This window comes from Somniosus microcephalus, chromosome 2 (genome assembly GCF_052327205.1).
Source record: "Somniosus microcephalus isolate GS21.2 chromosome 2, FLI_Smic_1.0, whole genome shotgun sequence".
NCBI lineage: Eukaryota > Metazoa > Chordata > Chondrichthyes > Squaliformes > Somniosidae > Somniosus > Somniosus microcephalus.
Genome location: NC_140988.1, coordinates 25,761,575 through 25,779,393, shown reverse-complemented (window position 1 = coordinate 25,779,393; position 17,819 = coordinate 25,761,575). Strand labels below are relative to the sequence as shown.

The following is a 17,819-nucleotide window of genomic DNA, read 5'->3' as shown; positions in this document are numbered from 1 at the left end:
GAGTTTGCGCCGATATTCAGCGCAGCGGTATTGGCGGCGGTAGCCGTTAGCGCTGCGCCGGCACCGATGACGTCATCGGTGTGCGCAGTGCCCCGGTTCCGCCCCGAAACCGCGCCGATCCCCATATTTAGTTGCGGCCGCCTCCTCCGAAGCGGCCGCAAACAGCGACCAGAAAACGGGGCCGTCCTGCTGCCTTAGTGGGGCGCTATAAAGCGGAAGGTGCGGCCGGCTGCTTTTGCGGCGGCCGCCTGCCCGCACCCCCCCCCCACCCCCCGGCTGCATTGCCGGCTGCTTTCCGCGAGCCCGGCACTTCTCCGTGGTGCCGGGCTCATTTGCCGGCACTATCCAGCGGCGATCTCCCTGTTGCAGGCAGCTCCCCCTTAAGAGAAGGAGGAGGCCTGCAGTACCGCAGCCTGCTGCTGCGCAGCGCCTGGCGCAGCGGCGCCAAGAGCGCTGATATTCAGTGTCAGCGCACCAAGCGGAGGCGGGCACACCCTGGTATAGCGCCCGCTTCCGAATTGGGGCGCTAACAATGAATATCTGACGATCGCTATAGGCTTCCCGCCCAGCGCTAACTTTTGGGCGCTAGGCAGCTGGCGGGGCCATAGTGAATTTCTAGGCCCTTACCCTTAAAATGAAGCGTCCCCGCCTGGCTATACCTTCCACTACTTGCCCCGCTCAGACCGCCGTGGTGACAGCGTGGCTCTCATCACCAAATCACACCTTGGTCTGTCTCCCTACTCCTCCGACACTTTCTCCTCCTTTGAGCATCTCACTTTATTCCACCCCTCATTTAAAATTCTCGTTCACTACCGCCCACCCAAGTACCATAAAAATGTTATTACCGAAATATCTTCACTGCTTTCCTCCTTCAGCCTCTGCACTCAATGACTTCTCATCCTCGGTGACTTCAACCTTCATCTCAATTCATCATGCTCTCTCTCCTCTGAGCTCACTAGCCTCCTATCCTCCCTTAATCTCTCCCTCCATGTAAACTCCCAACCCATATTCACGGCCACCCTCTCGACCATGCCATCTCTCATGGCCTCGCTACTCCCATGTCAATCGTATAGAAGGCCATCTCTGACCACTTCCTCGTATCGCTCTCCACCCACATCCCCCTTCCACCCCTCCCGCAACCCTACTTCCTTCTGTGTCTGCCCCTGGAAAAAACAAACTCTCCCAACTTTCTTACAACTGCACTTATGAAATCCCAACTGTCCAGCCTTTGGCCCTCCATTCACCACGACATTTCTGCAGCTACCAATCTGCTCAACCACACCCTCACCACCTCCTTTGATGCCCTAGTCCCTATTAAAACAATTACTCTCTCTCAATGTGGCCCCCACTCCCCTGGTACGGCCCTCATCTTCGCTCCCTTAAGTCCAAGGGACGCAGGCTTAAACAGATATGGCGGACAACTGGTTTAGCCATTCACCGCCAGATCTGGCTGGACCACAAAGAATCATTGGGTCCTGCTCTCGTCTGCCAAAATTGCTCACTATTCCAGAATCATTCTGGAATGCAAAGATAAACCCCAGCTTCTATTCTCCTCTGCTAACTATCTTCTTAAATCCCTCTCCCGTCTCCTCTACCCTCACCTCCGACAACAAGTGTGAGGAGCTCATGGACTTCTTTGTCTCTAAGATTGAGACCATCTGTTCAGCTGCCTCTGCCACTTCCCTTCCTTCCCCTAGCCCACCGGGCCAAACTTCCTCTAAGGATCCCCCCTGCCCTAGCCCTAAACTCGCATCTTTCTTCAGTTTCTCTACGATCTCCCCTCATGACCTCTCCGCGCTCATCTTGTCCATGAGACCCACATCCTGCTCCCTTGACCCTATTCCCACCGAACTGCTGACCACCCAACTTCCTTTTCTGGCTCCCATGTTAGCTGACATTGTTAACGGTTCTCTCTCAGGTACTGTCCCCCTCTCCCTCAAAGCTGCCGTCATCACCCCTCTCCTCAAAAAAACCCCCTCGATGCCTACCGCCCCATCTCCAACCTCCCTTTCCTCTGCAAAGTCCTTGAATGTGTTGTCGCCTCCCAAATCCGTGCCCATCTTTCCCGCAACTCCATGTTTGAATCCCTCCAATCAAGTTTATGCCCCTGCCACAGTACCGAAACGGCTCCAAGTCACAAATGACATGCTTTGTGACTATGACAAAGGTAAACTATCCCTCCTCGTCCTTCTTGACTTGTCTGCAGCCTTTGACACAGTTGACCACTCCATCCTTCTCCAACACCTCTCCACCATCGTCCAGCTGGGTGGGGCTGCACTCGCCTGGTTCCATTCTTATCTATCTAATCGTAGCCAGAGAATCACCTGCAACGGCTTCTCTTCCCGCTCCCGCATCGTTACCTCTGGTGTCCCCCAAGGATCTATCCTTGGCCCCCTCCTATTTCTCATCTACACGCTGCCCCTCGGCGACATCATCCAAAAACAGAGAGTCTATTTTCACATGTACGCTGATGACAGCCAGCTCTACCTCACCATCACTTTTCTCGCCCCCTCCGCGGTCTCTAAATTGTCAGACTGCTGGTCGGACATCCAGTTCTGGATGAGCCAAAATTTTCTCTAATTAAATACTGGGAAGATCGAAGCAATTGTTTTCTGTCCCCGCCACAAACTCCGTTCCCTAGCCACTGACTCCATCCCTCTCCCCAACGTCTGTGTGAGGCTGAACCACACTGTTCGCAACCTTGGTGTCATATTTGACCCTGAAATGAGCTTCTGACCATATATCCGCGGCATAACTAAGACCGCCTATTTCCACCTCCGTAACATCGCCTCATCCATGCCTTTGTTACCTCTAGACTTGATTATTCCAACCGCACTCCTCGCTGGCCTCCCACGTTCTACCCTATGTAAACTTGAGGTCATCCAAAACGCGGCTGCCCGTGTCCTAACTCGCACTAAGTCCTGTTCACCCATCACCCCTGTGCTCGCTGACCTACACTGGCTCCCTCGATTTCAAAATTCTCATCTTTGCTTTCAAATCCATTCATGGCCTCGCCCCTCCTCATCTCTAATCTCCTCCAGCCCCACAACCCGCCCCCCTCCCCCACCCCGAAATATCTGCACTCCTCGAATTCTGCCCTCGAGCATCCCCGACTATAATCGCTCAACCATTGGTGGCCGTGCCTTTTGTTGCCTAGGCCCAAGCTCTGGAATTCCTTGCCTAAAGCAGGGGAGTGGGACGAATTGGATAGCTCTTTCCAAGAGCCAGCATAGGCACAAGGGGTGAATAGCCTCCTTCTGTACTGTAAGATTCTATGTTTCTATGACATTAGACACAAAGATCTGGTCCATAACATAAGGAAGTTTCATTGTTACACATCTGGGTCTGCTACTGTGCTGGTAGATATAGGGCAGTGGGAGTCAACTACAATAAGCAGGCAATTGGATTGCTTAAGGAACTGACTGACACCACTGAATCCGAGTGGATATCTGGACAGACCTAAATTTATAACAGCGGTTTAATTGTTCGACATCCTCCTATAGTACACCTACACTGTCTCTTTCACCATTACTGTATTTGTAAAAACCAATGCAAAATGTTTCCCATCTCTACCATATTTTCATCCTCTACAATTAGACACCTTCCTTCATTCATGAGTGGTCCTACCCTATCTAACTATTCTTTTACTTTTTATATGCTTATAAAAGCTATGGCTGTTTCCTTTTATATTATCTGCTAGTCTTTTTGCATATTCCCTTTTAGCCCTTGTAATCTCCCTTTTCGTTTTCCTAATACACTTTCTATTTTCCTCATGATTTATCTTCAGTATAGTTAGCCTCCCTGTTAACTTTCAGTTTAACTTTAATCTATTTATCCATGGAACGCTATACTTTGATGCACCCCCTTTTCATCTTATAGGAATATATTTATTTTATTCTGTGTAGTAAGCCTTTATCACTCTGTCAGGATCACCATATCGATGCAAATCCCCATCCAAGCACAGAACTCTTGACCTCAGAACAATTCACCAGTCCCTCAGGTAAACTTTTATATAAATTTCTCATTTAAGAAAGATTAAATTGGGTGCATGTAATATTAATGTGCACATCTTCTGTGGCAACAGGAAACTGGTGTACAAAATACATTTTTTTGAGCTACACCTACTAACCATGGATTTTTGTATAGCCAGTTTTGAACACATGGGGCTGGATTTTACCAGCCCCGGGGAGGCGGGTTTGGAGGCGGGACTGCCGGGAAAATGGCAGAATTTGGGGGCGGGTGCCCAACCCGCCCCCAAGCCATCTTGCCAGGGGGCGGGTAGTCGACCCGCGCCGGGTCCCGCCTTCTCGAGGCGGGAAGGGGATTAATGCCAATTAACTGCCTGTTAACAGGCAGTCTTTTGGCTAATCCCGATTTTGAGCCCTGAAGTGTGGGCTTCTTGACGGCTGTCGGAGGGGTCGAGATGTCCGGTGTGCAGGTGAGTAATGGGTGCATGTGTGCAGAGGTAAGTGTGTGAGGTGTGTGTAAAGTGTTTTAATAAGTTTTACTTACCTTTACTTCTTCCTGCAGGCTTCCTCCCTTCAGGTCTCGGGAGTCCCTCAGCTCACCGGCACAGAAAGCAGAATGGCCGCTGAACTGTCAAAAGCTGCAGCCTTCTGCTTTCTGGTCAGGAAGGCTTTCTAATTGAGTCTTGAGTAAAGACTCAAATTAGAAGACAGATTGTCAGTGTTTGACAGCTTCACAGCTGTCAAACGATGACATTTCATCTGTCAAAAGCTCTTGACAGATGAAACGGCACTCGCTGACGTCACCTGTAACTGGCTTTCCCTTAATTGGCCTGCTAAGCCCTCTGGGCGGGCTTAACAAGGTCAAACAAGGGAAAATAGCGTGGGTTGGCCACAAGTCGATGGAGGCGGGACTACAACCCAACAAGTGGGAGTCCTGCCTCCAAAAGCTCCCCATTGGCAAAATCCAGCCCATGAAGTTTAAAGCTCAAAGCTTGTTCATCATATATGAAGATAATTATGTCACCCCCTCACATAATACCTGCATGGCATTATACTCTGAGATATACCAATCTTGCAAGTTGGGTCTTCCATGATCTATAGATGCAAATAGTACTGAATTTGTCAAAATCGAACCCAAAAGACTTGAAACAGATTAGAGAGATAGTAGAATTGGAAATTAAAGGTACAAAGCTGCTAGAAGACTGGACTAATGAAACAGTACAGGAACATAACCGATTCATATTAAATCATGTTATTTGCCTTTGGAGTAAAATATATTATTCTTATTTGAAAAATTTAGCACATCTTTTACTTACTTGATTTCAGGGGTTATTATCTCTGCTGCTAAACTGTCCGATGCTTCTTGACTATTCATTGGAATAAGTCCTGTGGGAAATATAAAGATTTCTCAATGTTATGCTGTCTGGATTCAATTACTTTCATTAAATACTAAGTAATTCAGCAGACAATCCAAAGCAAAATGAAAATAAAGCTTTTACTACAGACCAGCTGTAAGTTGGCCTTGATGCACTTGAACACACCGCAGTTCTTCAATAGTCTCCTTTAAGGAATCTCTCTCTGTTCTTAACCTCTGTAGAAATATTTGAGTTTTAGAAAGTTTACAGAATAATATTTGAAATCAGATTATGATGAAACTTTGCTTACTTGTAAGTGAGTTTAAAATAAGTTCCATTTCCCCAGTCTATAAGTACTTTTAACTTTTGGGCATAAGATTAGCATTATGAGAAGTAATTTTCAGAAAACTTCTATTGTAATTCTGTAGAGCTTTCAGTAGGTTGGTTGTAAGGAAAAAGGTGTATAATATTACTTGAAATAAGTGCAACATAAATGTGACGTTTATAATAATCTGCCATGGTTTGTCAAAGTCGGTTTTTGTTTCAAATAAAATTCAGACGTCAGAATTTGTTACCAAAATCTAAAATGAATTAAAAAAAGAAACTTACATCTTTTTCTTTCTGAAGAGTATCCACTTTTTCTTTCAATCTTTTATACTCAAACTCCATTTTGTCTGCCTTTTTTGACTCCTCGGACAACCTGTTTTGAAGCTCAACAACCTAAAACGATAAAAATTAAAATTAATATTGTAGGATTTAGAAATTTAATTATTTAAAATATCCCTCCACAATTACTACCAAACATTTGAAATTCTACAACTGATGATAAAGCAAAACTGATACAGCAACAGTTGAACTTTTTGATTGGTGTACAAGCATTTAGCAAATTTAGAGTAAACAAAATTAATCTAACTTCATTGCAGTTAACAGGGAACATCTTAGGGTGACTTCATTAAAAGCAATGAAGGCTGGGATTTAGAACAGCCAGGGAACCAATCTAGAACTGCCTAACCCTCAGAAATCTTTCGAGCAACTGCTGGTGCAGAGTATTCCTTAACTCTACAAATTCTGATAGATTCTGCTGCAAAGGGAGCTGGATTTCTGCAGCAGAAAACGTCTGTCGTATTAAAAAGGAATTTCCTGCTTTGAAAAAATCTATGACATTACTTCAAACAAAAGCACTACAAGGATGAAGTTCAATATATAGATAACAGCTTTTTAAGTAGTTGCACCTATTATGATTTTACATGTCAACTGTATCTCTCTGCACTCTGATCTTGGAAAATAGCAAGAATATAATGAACAAGTGTTTACCAAAATTATTCAGTAAAAGGGAGCGGGTATAAGGAGGCAATTGGTCATGGAAAAAGGAACTTAAAGTTCTTATGCTTCAAGATAATCATTGAATCATCGGTTGTTTTAGGTGAGGAGAGGCATGATAATGCTCGATATGGTTGAACTAGATCTGGCAACTGATGACTAGACCAGCGGTGCGCCATATACATTATACAAAAATGTGCCCCTCCGACTTGAGGGAATGGAGATGGTGGTCTGTATTGGGATAGTGACGGGGGTGAAAAATGTTTCAGGGCTGTATCATCAGAACTGAGAGTTGAAAAGCATATTAGTATCTGAAAAAAAGAGGGAGGGCAGGGGAAAAACTAACTCATATGTTCTATATTTTTGAACTAGAGGGGAGTCAAGGGTTACGGGGAGCGGGCAGGAAAGTGCAATTGAGGCCAAGATCAGATCAGCCATGATCTTATTGAATGGTGGAGCAGGCTCGAGGGGCCAAATGGCCTACTCCTGCTCCTATTTATGTTCTTATAAACAGAGAGATCCCTGTGGCCTGCCACCTTAACTCGCTGTCTCATTCCCGCTCTAACCCCTCTGCCCTTGACCTCTTGCGTTGTTCCAACGAAACTCAACACAACTTCAGGAACAATATCGCATCTTTCTCCTGGGCACTTTGCAGTCCTTTGGCCTGAATACTGACTTGAGTAACTTTAGCTATATCCTCCATTTCATTTACAGCAGGGATTGCTGGTGATGCAAGGTGCGTTTGTAGATATCTGGAGGGAGAGGAAATCGTTTGGTGTTTTGGGTGGGGAAAGGGGACACCATCAGAACACAGTTCTGGCAGAGGGAATCAGAGTGGTGGGGCTGCACCCTCACTGTTAATCTGTTCTTTCTTTTTTGGGCTGGTTGGCCTGCTGTACTTTGCTAGCATCTTCTATTTTATTTTCAGGTCAGTTTCAATTTGAAATCCGATTCGCACGTTTTCTGTCTTCCATCTCTCCCACTTTCTCACCTTACCCTTAGGCCTTCCACTGTCTCAGCCATTTACACGTCCTTTGCTTCTTTCATGTGTTTTATTTCTTTAATGCTTCTATCCATTATTTGACTGTAGTGACACCACCAAGCTGACTTCAACACCTACCTCCCCTATGCCCTCTACCATGGAGGGGGACAAAAGTGGCAATGTCCTGGGAACGTCATCAGCTACAAGTCCCCCTCCATGTCGTACACCACTGTAACTTGGATATACATTGCTGTTGCATCATAGTTGCGGAGTCAATAAACTGACATTTCCCACTCAACACTATCGTTCAAGCCCTATCACCACAAAGCAGCCAACCACCATCTTCTCAAGGCAACTAGGGATGGGCACGAAGTGTGGCCTTGGCACACCCAAGAATAAATTTAAAATAAACACAATCAATCTACTGATACTTCCTCTCTGTATTTGGTTGTCTATTTTTTTATTTTTCCCCCTCCTCCGCCACCCCCATTTCTTACATTATTAATGTAATCTCTTATCTTTCAGTCTTGTAGAAGGGAACAAGCTTGAAATGTTGCGTGTCTATTCTCTCCACTAATACTGACTAACCTGTTGTTTGTTTACAGCTTTTTCTGTTTGTTTGTTTTAGATTTCCAGTATTATATTGCAGTATTTTACTTTTTACTACCAATACTATCTGGACCGTCAGGGATGCTACCTCTTTTGAATGTTCTGTACTACTTCAGACATATCTGTTTGTCTAGTGTGTAATTAAAAAAAAATATTTGCTCAGAATAGAAATTCCTTCAACGTTCTTCTGTAATTTCATACCTGTCGCTTGTATGTTTCCAGTTGTGCTCGTGCAGCATTTGCTTTCCGTAGCTCCTCCTCTAGACTGACCGTGTTCTGCATGTACATTGTATTCTTTTCCTCAAGGAGCTTCACCTGCCGACGCAAGTCACCCAGATCCTCCAGCTTCTTTTTGTACGACTCTACCATGCCCTCCAATTTACCCACTTTATCAGAAGAATGCCTAGAAGAAAAAACTTGCACTTATATAGCATCATTCATGCCCTCAAGGCATACCGAAATGCTTCACAGTAAACTAATTCCTTTGAAATGTAGTCACCTAGACACATATGTTGCCTAATTTAACAACCGTTTATTAAAATACAAAATAACGTAAAATACAATTTAGCTGTTCAAACGGCTAGCAAATAAAAGTTGTGAAAGCATCAGATACATGATATGGGGCAACAGAATGATGTTAACCACCAAAGTGGAACATAATCATAACCAATGTTCCCTTTAAGCTTTGCGGCCACGCAGCACTCTGCAGCTCCCCTGCAGTCGGCTCACAGCTTTCAAACAGGAGGAACCACGCATGCGCGGTATTTTGAATGGGCCATGCAGCCCATTAAAGGGGCCACGCATCCCCCCATAAAGGGAACATTGATCATAATCTACTTACTTAATCTATTTAAAACAAAATATACATAAATATTAGACAGAAACATTAGCTTTAAATACGCTGATACCCAGATGATTAACTGGTCCTGGTGGTATCACTGATTATTTAGGTATACAAGGGTTATGGAATATTAGAATGTGCTAATTGGGATTTCAACATCCTGACATTGTATGAACAGCTCCGAGACAACTTCATGGAAGAAGTGAAAGTGCAAACGGGCAGTCACGGATTGTTTTCTCACATGTCAAGCAAGTTACAGGAAACTTTCGATTTACCGGCACCTAAATAACTGGAAATGGCGGTCAACCGCCAAAATTCAGGAGTCGGTTCAGGTAACTTTTATTACTTGCACAGCAACAAATGGAGGAAGGCAAGGGTGCGGCTGCAGCTGTTGCTAAGCTACAGAGACGCTTGCAACTTGTGGACATTGTTCTGAAGCTGTTGCTAAGCAACAGGGTTTGTTGCTTTATACGGAGCTCTCAGCTCCGTATCTTTTACTATAGCGTTCGGTTATCTGGAATTTTTGATGAACCGGCACCACATTGGTCCCGTCCGTGCCGGATAAAAAAGTTTCCTGTACTAGAGTAGAGGTGGTGTTGGATTTGGTGTTTAGCAACCCACCAGAGGATTTAGGTGAGCACCCGAGAAGTAGTAATCATTGTACTGTAGGGATTTACTGTTAAATTAACCAGACCTAATAATAAAAGAAAATGGAATATGTTTTAAGATTGAGAAAGAAAGAATATTCTTTTTAAAAGACCAGAACAAAAGGGTTAATAAACAAGTTTCCATTTATAAAGGTACCTTTAACATAAAAAAAATCCCGAAGAACTTACAAAAGGGTAGAAGAAACATTTAAAAAAGAAAAATCTACAAGGAAACAAAAAAATACAGAGGATTGAGATTCCTACTAAAGGCAACTGAAGAGCTAAAGAATTTATTAGAAAAAGTAAGAGGGACATAGACAGACCAATCAAAGAAGTGAGAAGGAGGACTCAGAAAATTCAATTACCTAAGGACATCCATCTCATCCTTTAAAGACTGGGCTTCCTCTGCAAGGCTTGTAAGCTCCTCATTCTGCTGTCGTAGTTCTAAGAGTTCTTTCTCAAGTTCCTCACATCGAATCCGATAATCATCTTTTGCTGCTTCCAATCTGAAATTCATTAAATATATAAATTGAACATTAATGTAATAGTAATTTCAAATATTTGAGTCCATCTAGGATGCTGTAACAAATTAGCATTACTACAAATCATTAATTGAAATGTCTGACATTTGTCAGTAATAAAGATATTCTTTTTGTCAGAGTTTCCATGTGCTTGTTAAATTGAAGGATATTAAGTATTGAGGAATGGAACACTTTTGCTTTCTAGTGACAGTACCAGGCATGGAACCTGTGTAAGTCCCCCTCCCCAATGGCTTGGTGAATACATTTTTACCAGGCAATGGTAATAAGCCTCAAAGACCACAAGGTACCAGGTTCAATCTCTCGTCTGTGCTGAATTAGGTAATTGCATCCAGGGTGGGGATAGAGACATTACAAATGTCCCCACTGTTGGGTGTGGAGGGAGATGGTCAAAATTTCCATTGCTGCTTAGTTTCCAATAACCTCTGTTTGGCCATGGTAATGGTGACCGATCTGTTGTGGCTTTGTTTTTCAACAACAGAGCTGTTATATTAAGGAGTATCAGCAGAGGCACTGACTTATCAGCATTGAGGATGGTCTTAGGATCTGCAAGCACTAAGAAAAGGAGCTTAGGGTCTGGCAGTACTAGATAGGGGGTCTCAGGATCTAAGAGGGGGGAGTCTGAGGAAGCATGACCTGGGGTGCAGCAGGACAGAGCAGGTGTTTCGGAGCACTGGTCTAGCAATATTGGGGAATTACCTGGATCCGGCAATACTGGAGGGAAGCATGCTGTGGTATCCTTTTGGGGAGGTGGTGAGGCAGGAGAAGCTGCCTAAATACCATTCCCCCCTTTAAGACCATTAAGTGCCACCCTTCCACCCATTAACCTTTTCTTCTGACCTGTCCAAAGCCCCTTTTTGCACCCTCAGGTTACTGCCCTCCTTCCACCTCACTCCACCCAATTTAGCCATTGTCAGTGGTTCCAGTCTTTATAATTCCTGTCTTAAAGCATTTATGGGTCATATTTTTGCTTCTGCACTTTAGGGCCACGATTTCACCAGTTGTGGCGAGTCCAGTGCGGCCGCAGTAGGCTGATGCCTCAAACCCCGCTCCTGTCTTCATCCCGCCTCCTCCAAGTGATTTTGCCCACCGTGCGAGGTTCCCGGCCAATTAAAAGGAAGCGGGTCTGATGGCGTTATCTTAAAAGGGACCATGTCCACATTCATTTTGACAGTTGTGCTGTCAGTGTTCTACAGCACTGAGGAGCTGTAAACACTGACAAGCACTGCTCAAAGGTGCACGGCTGCACCCAGGCTCTCCCATGTGTTCCTCTACATACTTATGGAGAGACTCTCAGCCAATGGACGGAAGAGGCCTCCCTAGGACAGCAACGCAGCCTGGTTGCACATTGCACAGGAGGACACAAGCAGGGATGTTGTCAGGAGGACCTGGCTGCAGTGGCACAAACCTTTCAATGATCACAGTAGATCATCCTGCTGTGCCACTCATCATATCCCTATCACTCTGCCTTCACTACCCTACTCCTGCACATCCTTACTCACACCAACTTACCTTACACCTCCACCCATCCCCCTCTATCTATATTATCGCTTCCCCATCTCACTAGCCACCCCTCACACTCACCCTCATCCTAGTCCAATCATATCAACTAACTCAAGGGTAGGCACTTGGGTGTTTTAGCCAATGTTCATGTAAGCTTTCTGTTAATGTGTTGTCAAGCACTGAAATCCTTATTTTCACCACTTTGCCTTCTTGGACAGATTTATGTGCACCTTTGAAAGTGTTTTAGTGAGTTCCAGTGAATGGCGAGACATAACGTTCTCCCCCACCAATGGTGATAAGTGTGAAAGGAATGGCTTGGACATTGTAGGGATGCTTTATGGTGCTGGTGTGGGATGGTGCCAATCTGGTGCATCATCGGGACATGGTGAGGCCATCGCTGGCGTCCCGGGCAGCAATGTGCACAGGTGATGATGCTGTGTGTCCAGTGCAGCATCGGTTGATTGCGGAGAAGATTAGTGTGGATGTTGGTGCTGCTGGTGTGCCCGGTGATGCTGGTATTGGGGCTGATCATGTTGGGGTTCTGAGGACCAAGGTAAGATTTTTTTCAAGGGCACCGATGCTGATGGAATAGATGGCAGGTGAGGCTGAGATGACAGAAGCGATCTGTCAATGGTGAGAGAGGTTGTTCCAATGAGGTGACACCAGATAGAGAGTTTGCTCCAAACACTTGCTAGCTGCATAAAGGTCAATCTGTCTTCTAAATGCAGTAAACAACAGCTTATAACCTTGGAAAGTGAAGACCTATGAAATGAGAGCTTTCATAGGCCATTTGCAGCTGTCAGGTTAGTAAATCATTCCATGCTGACACAACACCCGACCTACTTACCTGACGTGATTCCATGCGCTCCGGGAAACTTGTGGAAAAGCTGGTAAAATGGTAAGTACATGGTAAAATGGTGCTTAACTAACTTTTAACAAGCTTTTAAGCATCTAAATTGGCTGACCCCCCCGCTTGGTGTCGGGTCTGTTCAAGGATGACAGACCCGACACTTGGGAAACTGACAAGGAGACAGGTTTACCGACCTGCTGTCAATCTTTTTGATTTTGACACGGACCCGCCTCCAAACCCGCACTCCGAGCGCTGGCAAAATTCTGGCCTAGGGGTCAGCCATGGCTCTGTGGTAGCACTCTCGCCTGAGTCAGAAGGTTGTGCGTTTAAGCCCCACTCCAGAGACCCGAGCACAAAATCTAGGCTGACACGTCAGTCCAGTACTGAGGGAGTGCTACGCTGTTGAAGATGCTGTCTTTCAGATGAGACATTAAACCGAGGCCCCGTCTGCCCTCTCAAGTGGGTGTAAAAGATTCGAAGTAGAGCAGAGGAGTTCTCCCGGTGTTCTAGCCAATATTTACCCTCAACCAACATCACAAACAAATTATCTGGTCATTATCTCGTTGCTATTTGTGGGACCTTGCTGTGCACAAGTTGGCTGCTGTGTTTCCTACATTACATTGACAACACTTCAAAAGGTACTTCATTGGGTGTAAAGTGCTTTGGGATGTCCTGAGGCTGTGAAAGGTGCAATTTAAGCTATTTCTCTTTTTCCATGCACACAGTAAATTAATAAATTGCACAACTGCAGCCTGTGATTTTTGATCTATTAATAGATGGAAAAGCACGGACTGGAGGTGTGCATTTTCAGATATGCACTCTTTGCGGATATCAACAGCCAACTTATAAAATCTATTACTTAATCAATCAAAAAATATCTTCCAAAAATGTTCACTGTTGAGCAATGTTGCCTCTAATTTTTTTTTCGTGCGCAGTCCCTTTAACTGGCTGCGTGGCCTGTTCAAATTTTCACGCATGCACGGTTTCTTCCATTGAAAAGCCGAGAATGTTGATGTTGAGCTACCAAGCTTTTATATGGAAAACAAAATCTTAAGCCTCAAAAATGGCACAGGAGAGATTTTTTTAAATTGGAATTTGACAGAAGTAGACATGAGTGGTGAAAAGACAAATACATTCTAGATAGAAAAGAAAACAAAGATTGTCTAAATCAACAAAGAAACTAATTACATGTGTTTTAGGTTGGGGAGTGAGAGGCAAGGAGTCATCATTTTAAAATTAGCACTAGAATGAAGAGAGAGGTTAGGAGAAACTTCTTTACACAGACAGTTGTTGAGGCTGCATGGAATGCTTCCTACAAGGAGTGGCAAAGGCAGAGACCATCTTTTAAAGGAAACCTGGATAAATATTTGAAGCAGAGGCAGGTACGGGGTTAGAGGGAGAGCAGGGCAATGGGATAAGATTTGGATTCCTCTAGCAAAGAGCCAGTACAGACACAATGGGACAAGAGGCTTCCTTCTGTGCTGTAAAGTGCTATTGGTTCTATCACAAGTGCTGTCAGTCTGTGAGCAGAAAATCAGATAATAAATGTTATCACTTGCCTGAAGAAAACTTTGAAAATTCAATCAATCACTGTTTTGTTTGAAAGTCTTCTTTAAAAAAAAACCCTCAAATCCTCAGAGGATGAGATGACATCAACTCATGCTGCTGTACAGATTGTATGCTGGGAAACTCTGCAAACCAGATGCTCAGGATGCACACATGTTCATTTTATTCTGAAACATGCAATTGGTTTTTTTCAAACATTGTTTCGGACACTAGGGGCTTGATTTTGTTACTGGGGCGGGTTGGGGTCGTGTAATCCACTTTTCGTGTTAGCCACCCGATTCTAAATCGATGCGGAAGAATGAAGCGATTTTAACTTAAGTGGGCAATTGAGTTCCAGCGTGTGGGAACCCATGGCCCAATTCGTTTTTTCAGTCTGAAACTCGCCTCCGATGACGTCATCACTGCTGCTGCATTCAAGGTCTGCAACAAGCCTAGTTTCTTCTGCAGAGTAGGACTGCCAGTGCAGATACGGGTCCCCATGGCCCCCCTGATGTGCAGCAAGGTGCTCTCAAGCCACTTGCAAGTGCTGAGGGGGACCTGACCCATGAGAGGGAAGTTGGTGGCAGACATCAAGGAAGTGGGGGCTCCTCTCCAAGTGCTCACACTTCCATGCCACTGCAGAGCCCTCAGTCAGAGCCCCACCAGAGTCCACACCCAACTGAGATCGGCGTCTCAACCCCTGCACAGCCGCAGGAGCAGCAGACTGTTGGCAAGCCCTCACAGGTTCGCAACCCCAGAGGACACCCACCAAAGGTATCGAGACAGGAGCAGCAAGAAAGTGAGCAAGGGGCCTCCACATCTGCTGAAGCCACAGGGGAAGTACCACGTAGGAGCACGCTAAGAGAAACATACTGCACAAATAGTCACAAGGGTAGTCACTTGGGTGAAATTTGATGTTTAATGTTAAAAAGCCATCAGATGGTTACTGTAAATAAAAAATCTGATGGCTACTGCTGCAGTTGTGGCGTGTGTCATTTCGCTAATGGGACTTCTACATTGAGGGCTTAGGATTACTTGGTACAGGTAGACTACCCTTTATCCAGACTTCCGAAAACCGAAACCCTCTAAAAACCGAAGGTTTTTTCGGTCAGCGTAAGTCGTGCACACGACATGACCAGAGTGGCGCACGACTTACAGGCCTAGCCGGATAAGGGATAGTGTAGCATTTTTCCGCACTTCTGAAAACCGAAATCGCTCAGCGTAAGTGTACCAGCCTTTATCCGCACATCCGAAACCAGAAAACCTCAGAGCCGAAAGTGGAGCAAAGCATGACTTCTGCAAACCGAAATGCGCACGACCACGACCCCCGCCGACCCCCACCCCCGACCCCGACCCATACCCCACCCCCGCCGAACCCCACCCAATTTCGGATAAGAGATAGTGTACCATCCTTTATCCGCACATCCGAAACCAGAAAACCTCAAAGCCGAAAGTGGCGCAAAGCATGACCCGACGCTGCCGATGCTTGACCCACGCAGGTGTTATGCTGCTCTGTGTGATATTTGCTGCTCTCTTAGATATTTGCTGCTATTTGCTGCTCTCTTAGATATTTGCTGCTCTCAGATATTTGCTGGCTTTTAACAATTTGTGAAAATGCTAAAAAGAGCTGCAGATACCCCAATGGGTAACAGTGAGAAGCAGAGAAGGAAGCATTGCTCATTATCGATATCGCAGAAAGTGGAGTTATTGCAGAAGCTTGATCGTGGTGTGTCTGTGCGACATCTTACTGAAGAATATGGTGTGGGAAGTACCACCGTATATGACTTAAAGAAACAGAAAGACAAGTTGTTGAAATTTTACACTGACAGTGATGACCATAAACTAATGAAAATTAGGAAAACATTGCATAGGGCAAAAAATGAAGATCTTGACCGTGTGCTGATTGAGTGGATTCGACAACGCAGAGGTGAACGTGTGCCACTGACTGGTTTGATGGTCATGAAGCAAGCTAGAATATACCATGAAGAACTGAACATTGAAGTTGAGTGTGAATATTCAGAAGGTTGGCTGCATAAATTTAAGAAGCGTCATGGTATAAGATATCTGAAAATCTGTGGTGAAAAAGCTTCTGCTGATCATGAAGCAGCTGAAAATTACATAGATGAGTTTGCAAAAATAATATCGGATGAAAACCTCGGTCCTGAACAAATTTACAATGCTGATGAAACAGCTCTGTTCTGGCGCTACGTTCCTAGAAAAACATTAGCAACGGCTGATGAGAGTGCACCAGCAGGTTTTAAGGATGCTAAGGACAGGTTGACTGTTCTTGGGTGTGCCAATGCTGCAGGCACACACAAGTTAAAGTTGGTAGTGATTGGAAAAAGCCAACATCCGAGATGTTTGAAAGGTGTATGCAATTTACCTGTGCATTATTATGCGAGCAGGAAAGCATGGGTAACCAGAGGAATATTTTCTCACTGGTTCAATAACCACTTCGTACCAGCGACACGAGCTCATTGCAGGCAAGTTGGACTGGAAGAAAACTGCAAAATTTTATTGTTCCTGGACAACTGCTCCGCACATCCCCCTCCTGAACTTCTTGTGAAAAGTTATGTTTTCGGCATTAACTTTCCCCCGAATGTGACATCTTTAATACAGCCTTGTGACCAAGGAATTTTACGCTCCATGAAGAGCAAGTATAAAGACGTTTTTTTGAACTCTATGCTTGATGCAATCAACAGAGGCGAAGGAATCCAAAGCTTCCTGAAAGAATTCAATGTTAAGGATGCCATTTATGCAGTTGCTAATGCTTGGAACGATGTTGGCAAACCAACATTAACAAATGCTTGGCACAGACTTTGGCCTTCAACGATGTTTCATGAAGATGGACCTGCAGATGACGAGTTTGAAGGATTTCCTGTCAGTCAGGAGAAGATGATGATATCAAACCTCCTCACTTACGCCAAAGGTTTATCATCCGAAAGTGTAAATACGTTAGAGGAAGCTGACATCGAAGAAGTGCTGAACATTGACAATGATGCACCTGTTGTGAATTCATTGAGTGATGGGGAAATTGCTGAAATGGTGTTAAATAAAGACAAGCATGAGGACAGTAGTGATGATGATGATGACATTGTGAACACAGGTGAAAAAATCCCCATAGACGATATGGTGACAATGTGTGATCAGTTAATTGCTGGCCTTGAAAAACGTGCATTTATCAGTGAGCAAGAGATTATGCAAGTTTACTCAATTAAAGAGAGACTGCTTAGACAGAAACCAATGTTAATGAGACAGATGACACTGGAAGAAGTCTTTAAAAAGGCCGTCTGTCGTAGTCATGCTTCATCACTTGAGAATCCTGTTCCTGGCCCATCTTCAGATGTCCAACTCCAACCTGATGACAATGATGCCAACACTGATGTACCCTCTTCTCCAAGATCCTCAAGCCAGATGTAATGCTGCTTCATCACTTGAGAATCCTGTTCCTGGCCCATCTTCAGATGTCCAACTCCAACCTGATGACAATGATGACAACACTGATGTACCATCTTCTCCAAGATCCTCAAGCCAGATGTAATGTACCTTTATTGCATGTTTATGTACAGGTATTTAGCTTAGTTTGTACCTGTACATGTTTGACGTTTTACTGAATGTTTTCCTTACAAATAAACTGTACTACAGTATTTATCCCTGTAA

At 44.7% G+C, this 17,819-nt stretch overlaps 1 protein-coding gene across 7 annotated transcripts in view; it reads right to left on the bottom strand.

The window, feature by feature from the left end:
- Positions 1–17,819, bottom strand: part of hook3 (hook microtubule-tethering protein 3) — a 127,473-nt gene that overhangs the window by 41,182 nt on the left and 68,472 nt on the right. For all 7 annotated transcript variants that reach the window (XR_015080978.1, XM_086007766.1, XM_086007748.1 and 4 more), the window contains 5 exons: positions 10,088–10,228; positions 8,436–8,637; positions 5,933–6,043; positions 5,475–5,559; positions 5,285–5,354 (listed from right to left, as the gene is read on the bottom strand). Coding sequence is in view for 6 of the 7 variants with exons in the window: in XM_086007766.1 (XP_085863892.1) it covers positions 5,285–5,354; positions 5,475–5,559; positions 5,933–6,043; positions 8,436–8,637; positions 10,088–10,228 (609 nt within the window). In the remaining variant the exon portion in view is untranslated. The remainder of the gene's footprint in view (positions 1–5,284; positions 5,355–5,474; positions 5,560–5,932; positions 6,044–8,435; positions 8,638–10,087; positions 10,229–17,819) is intronic.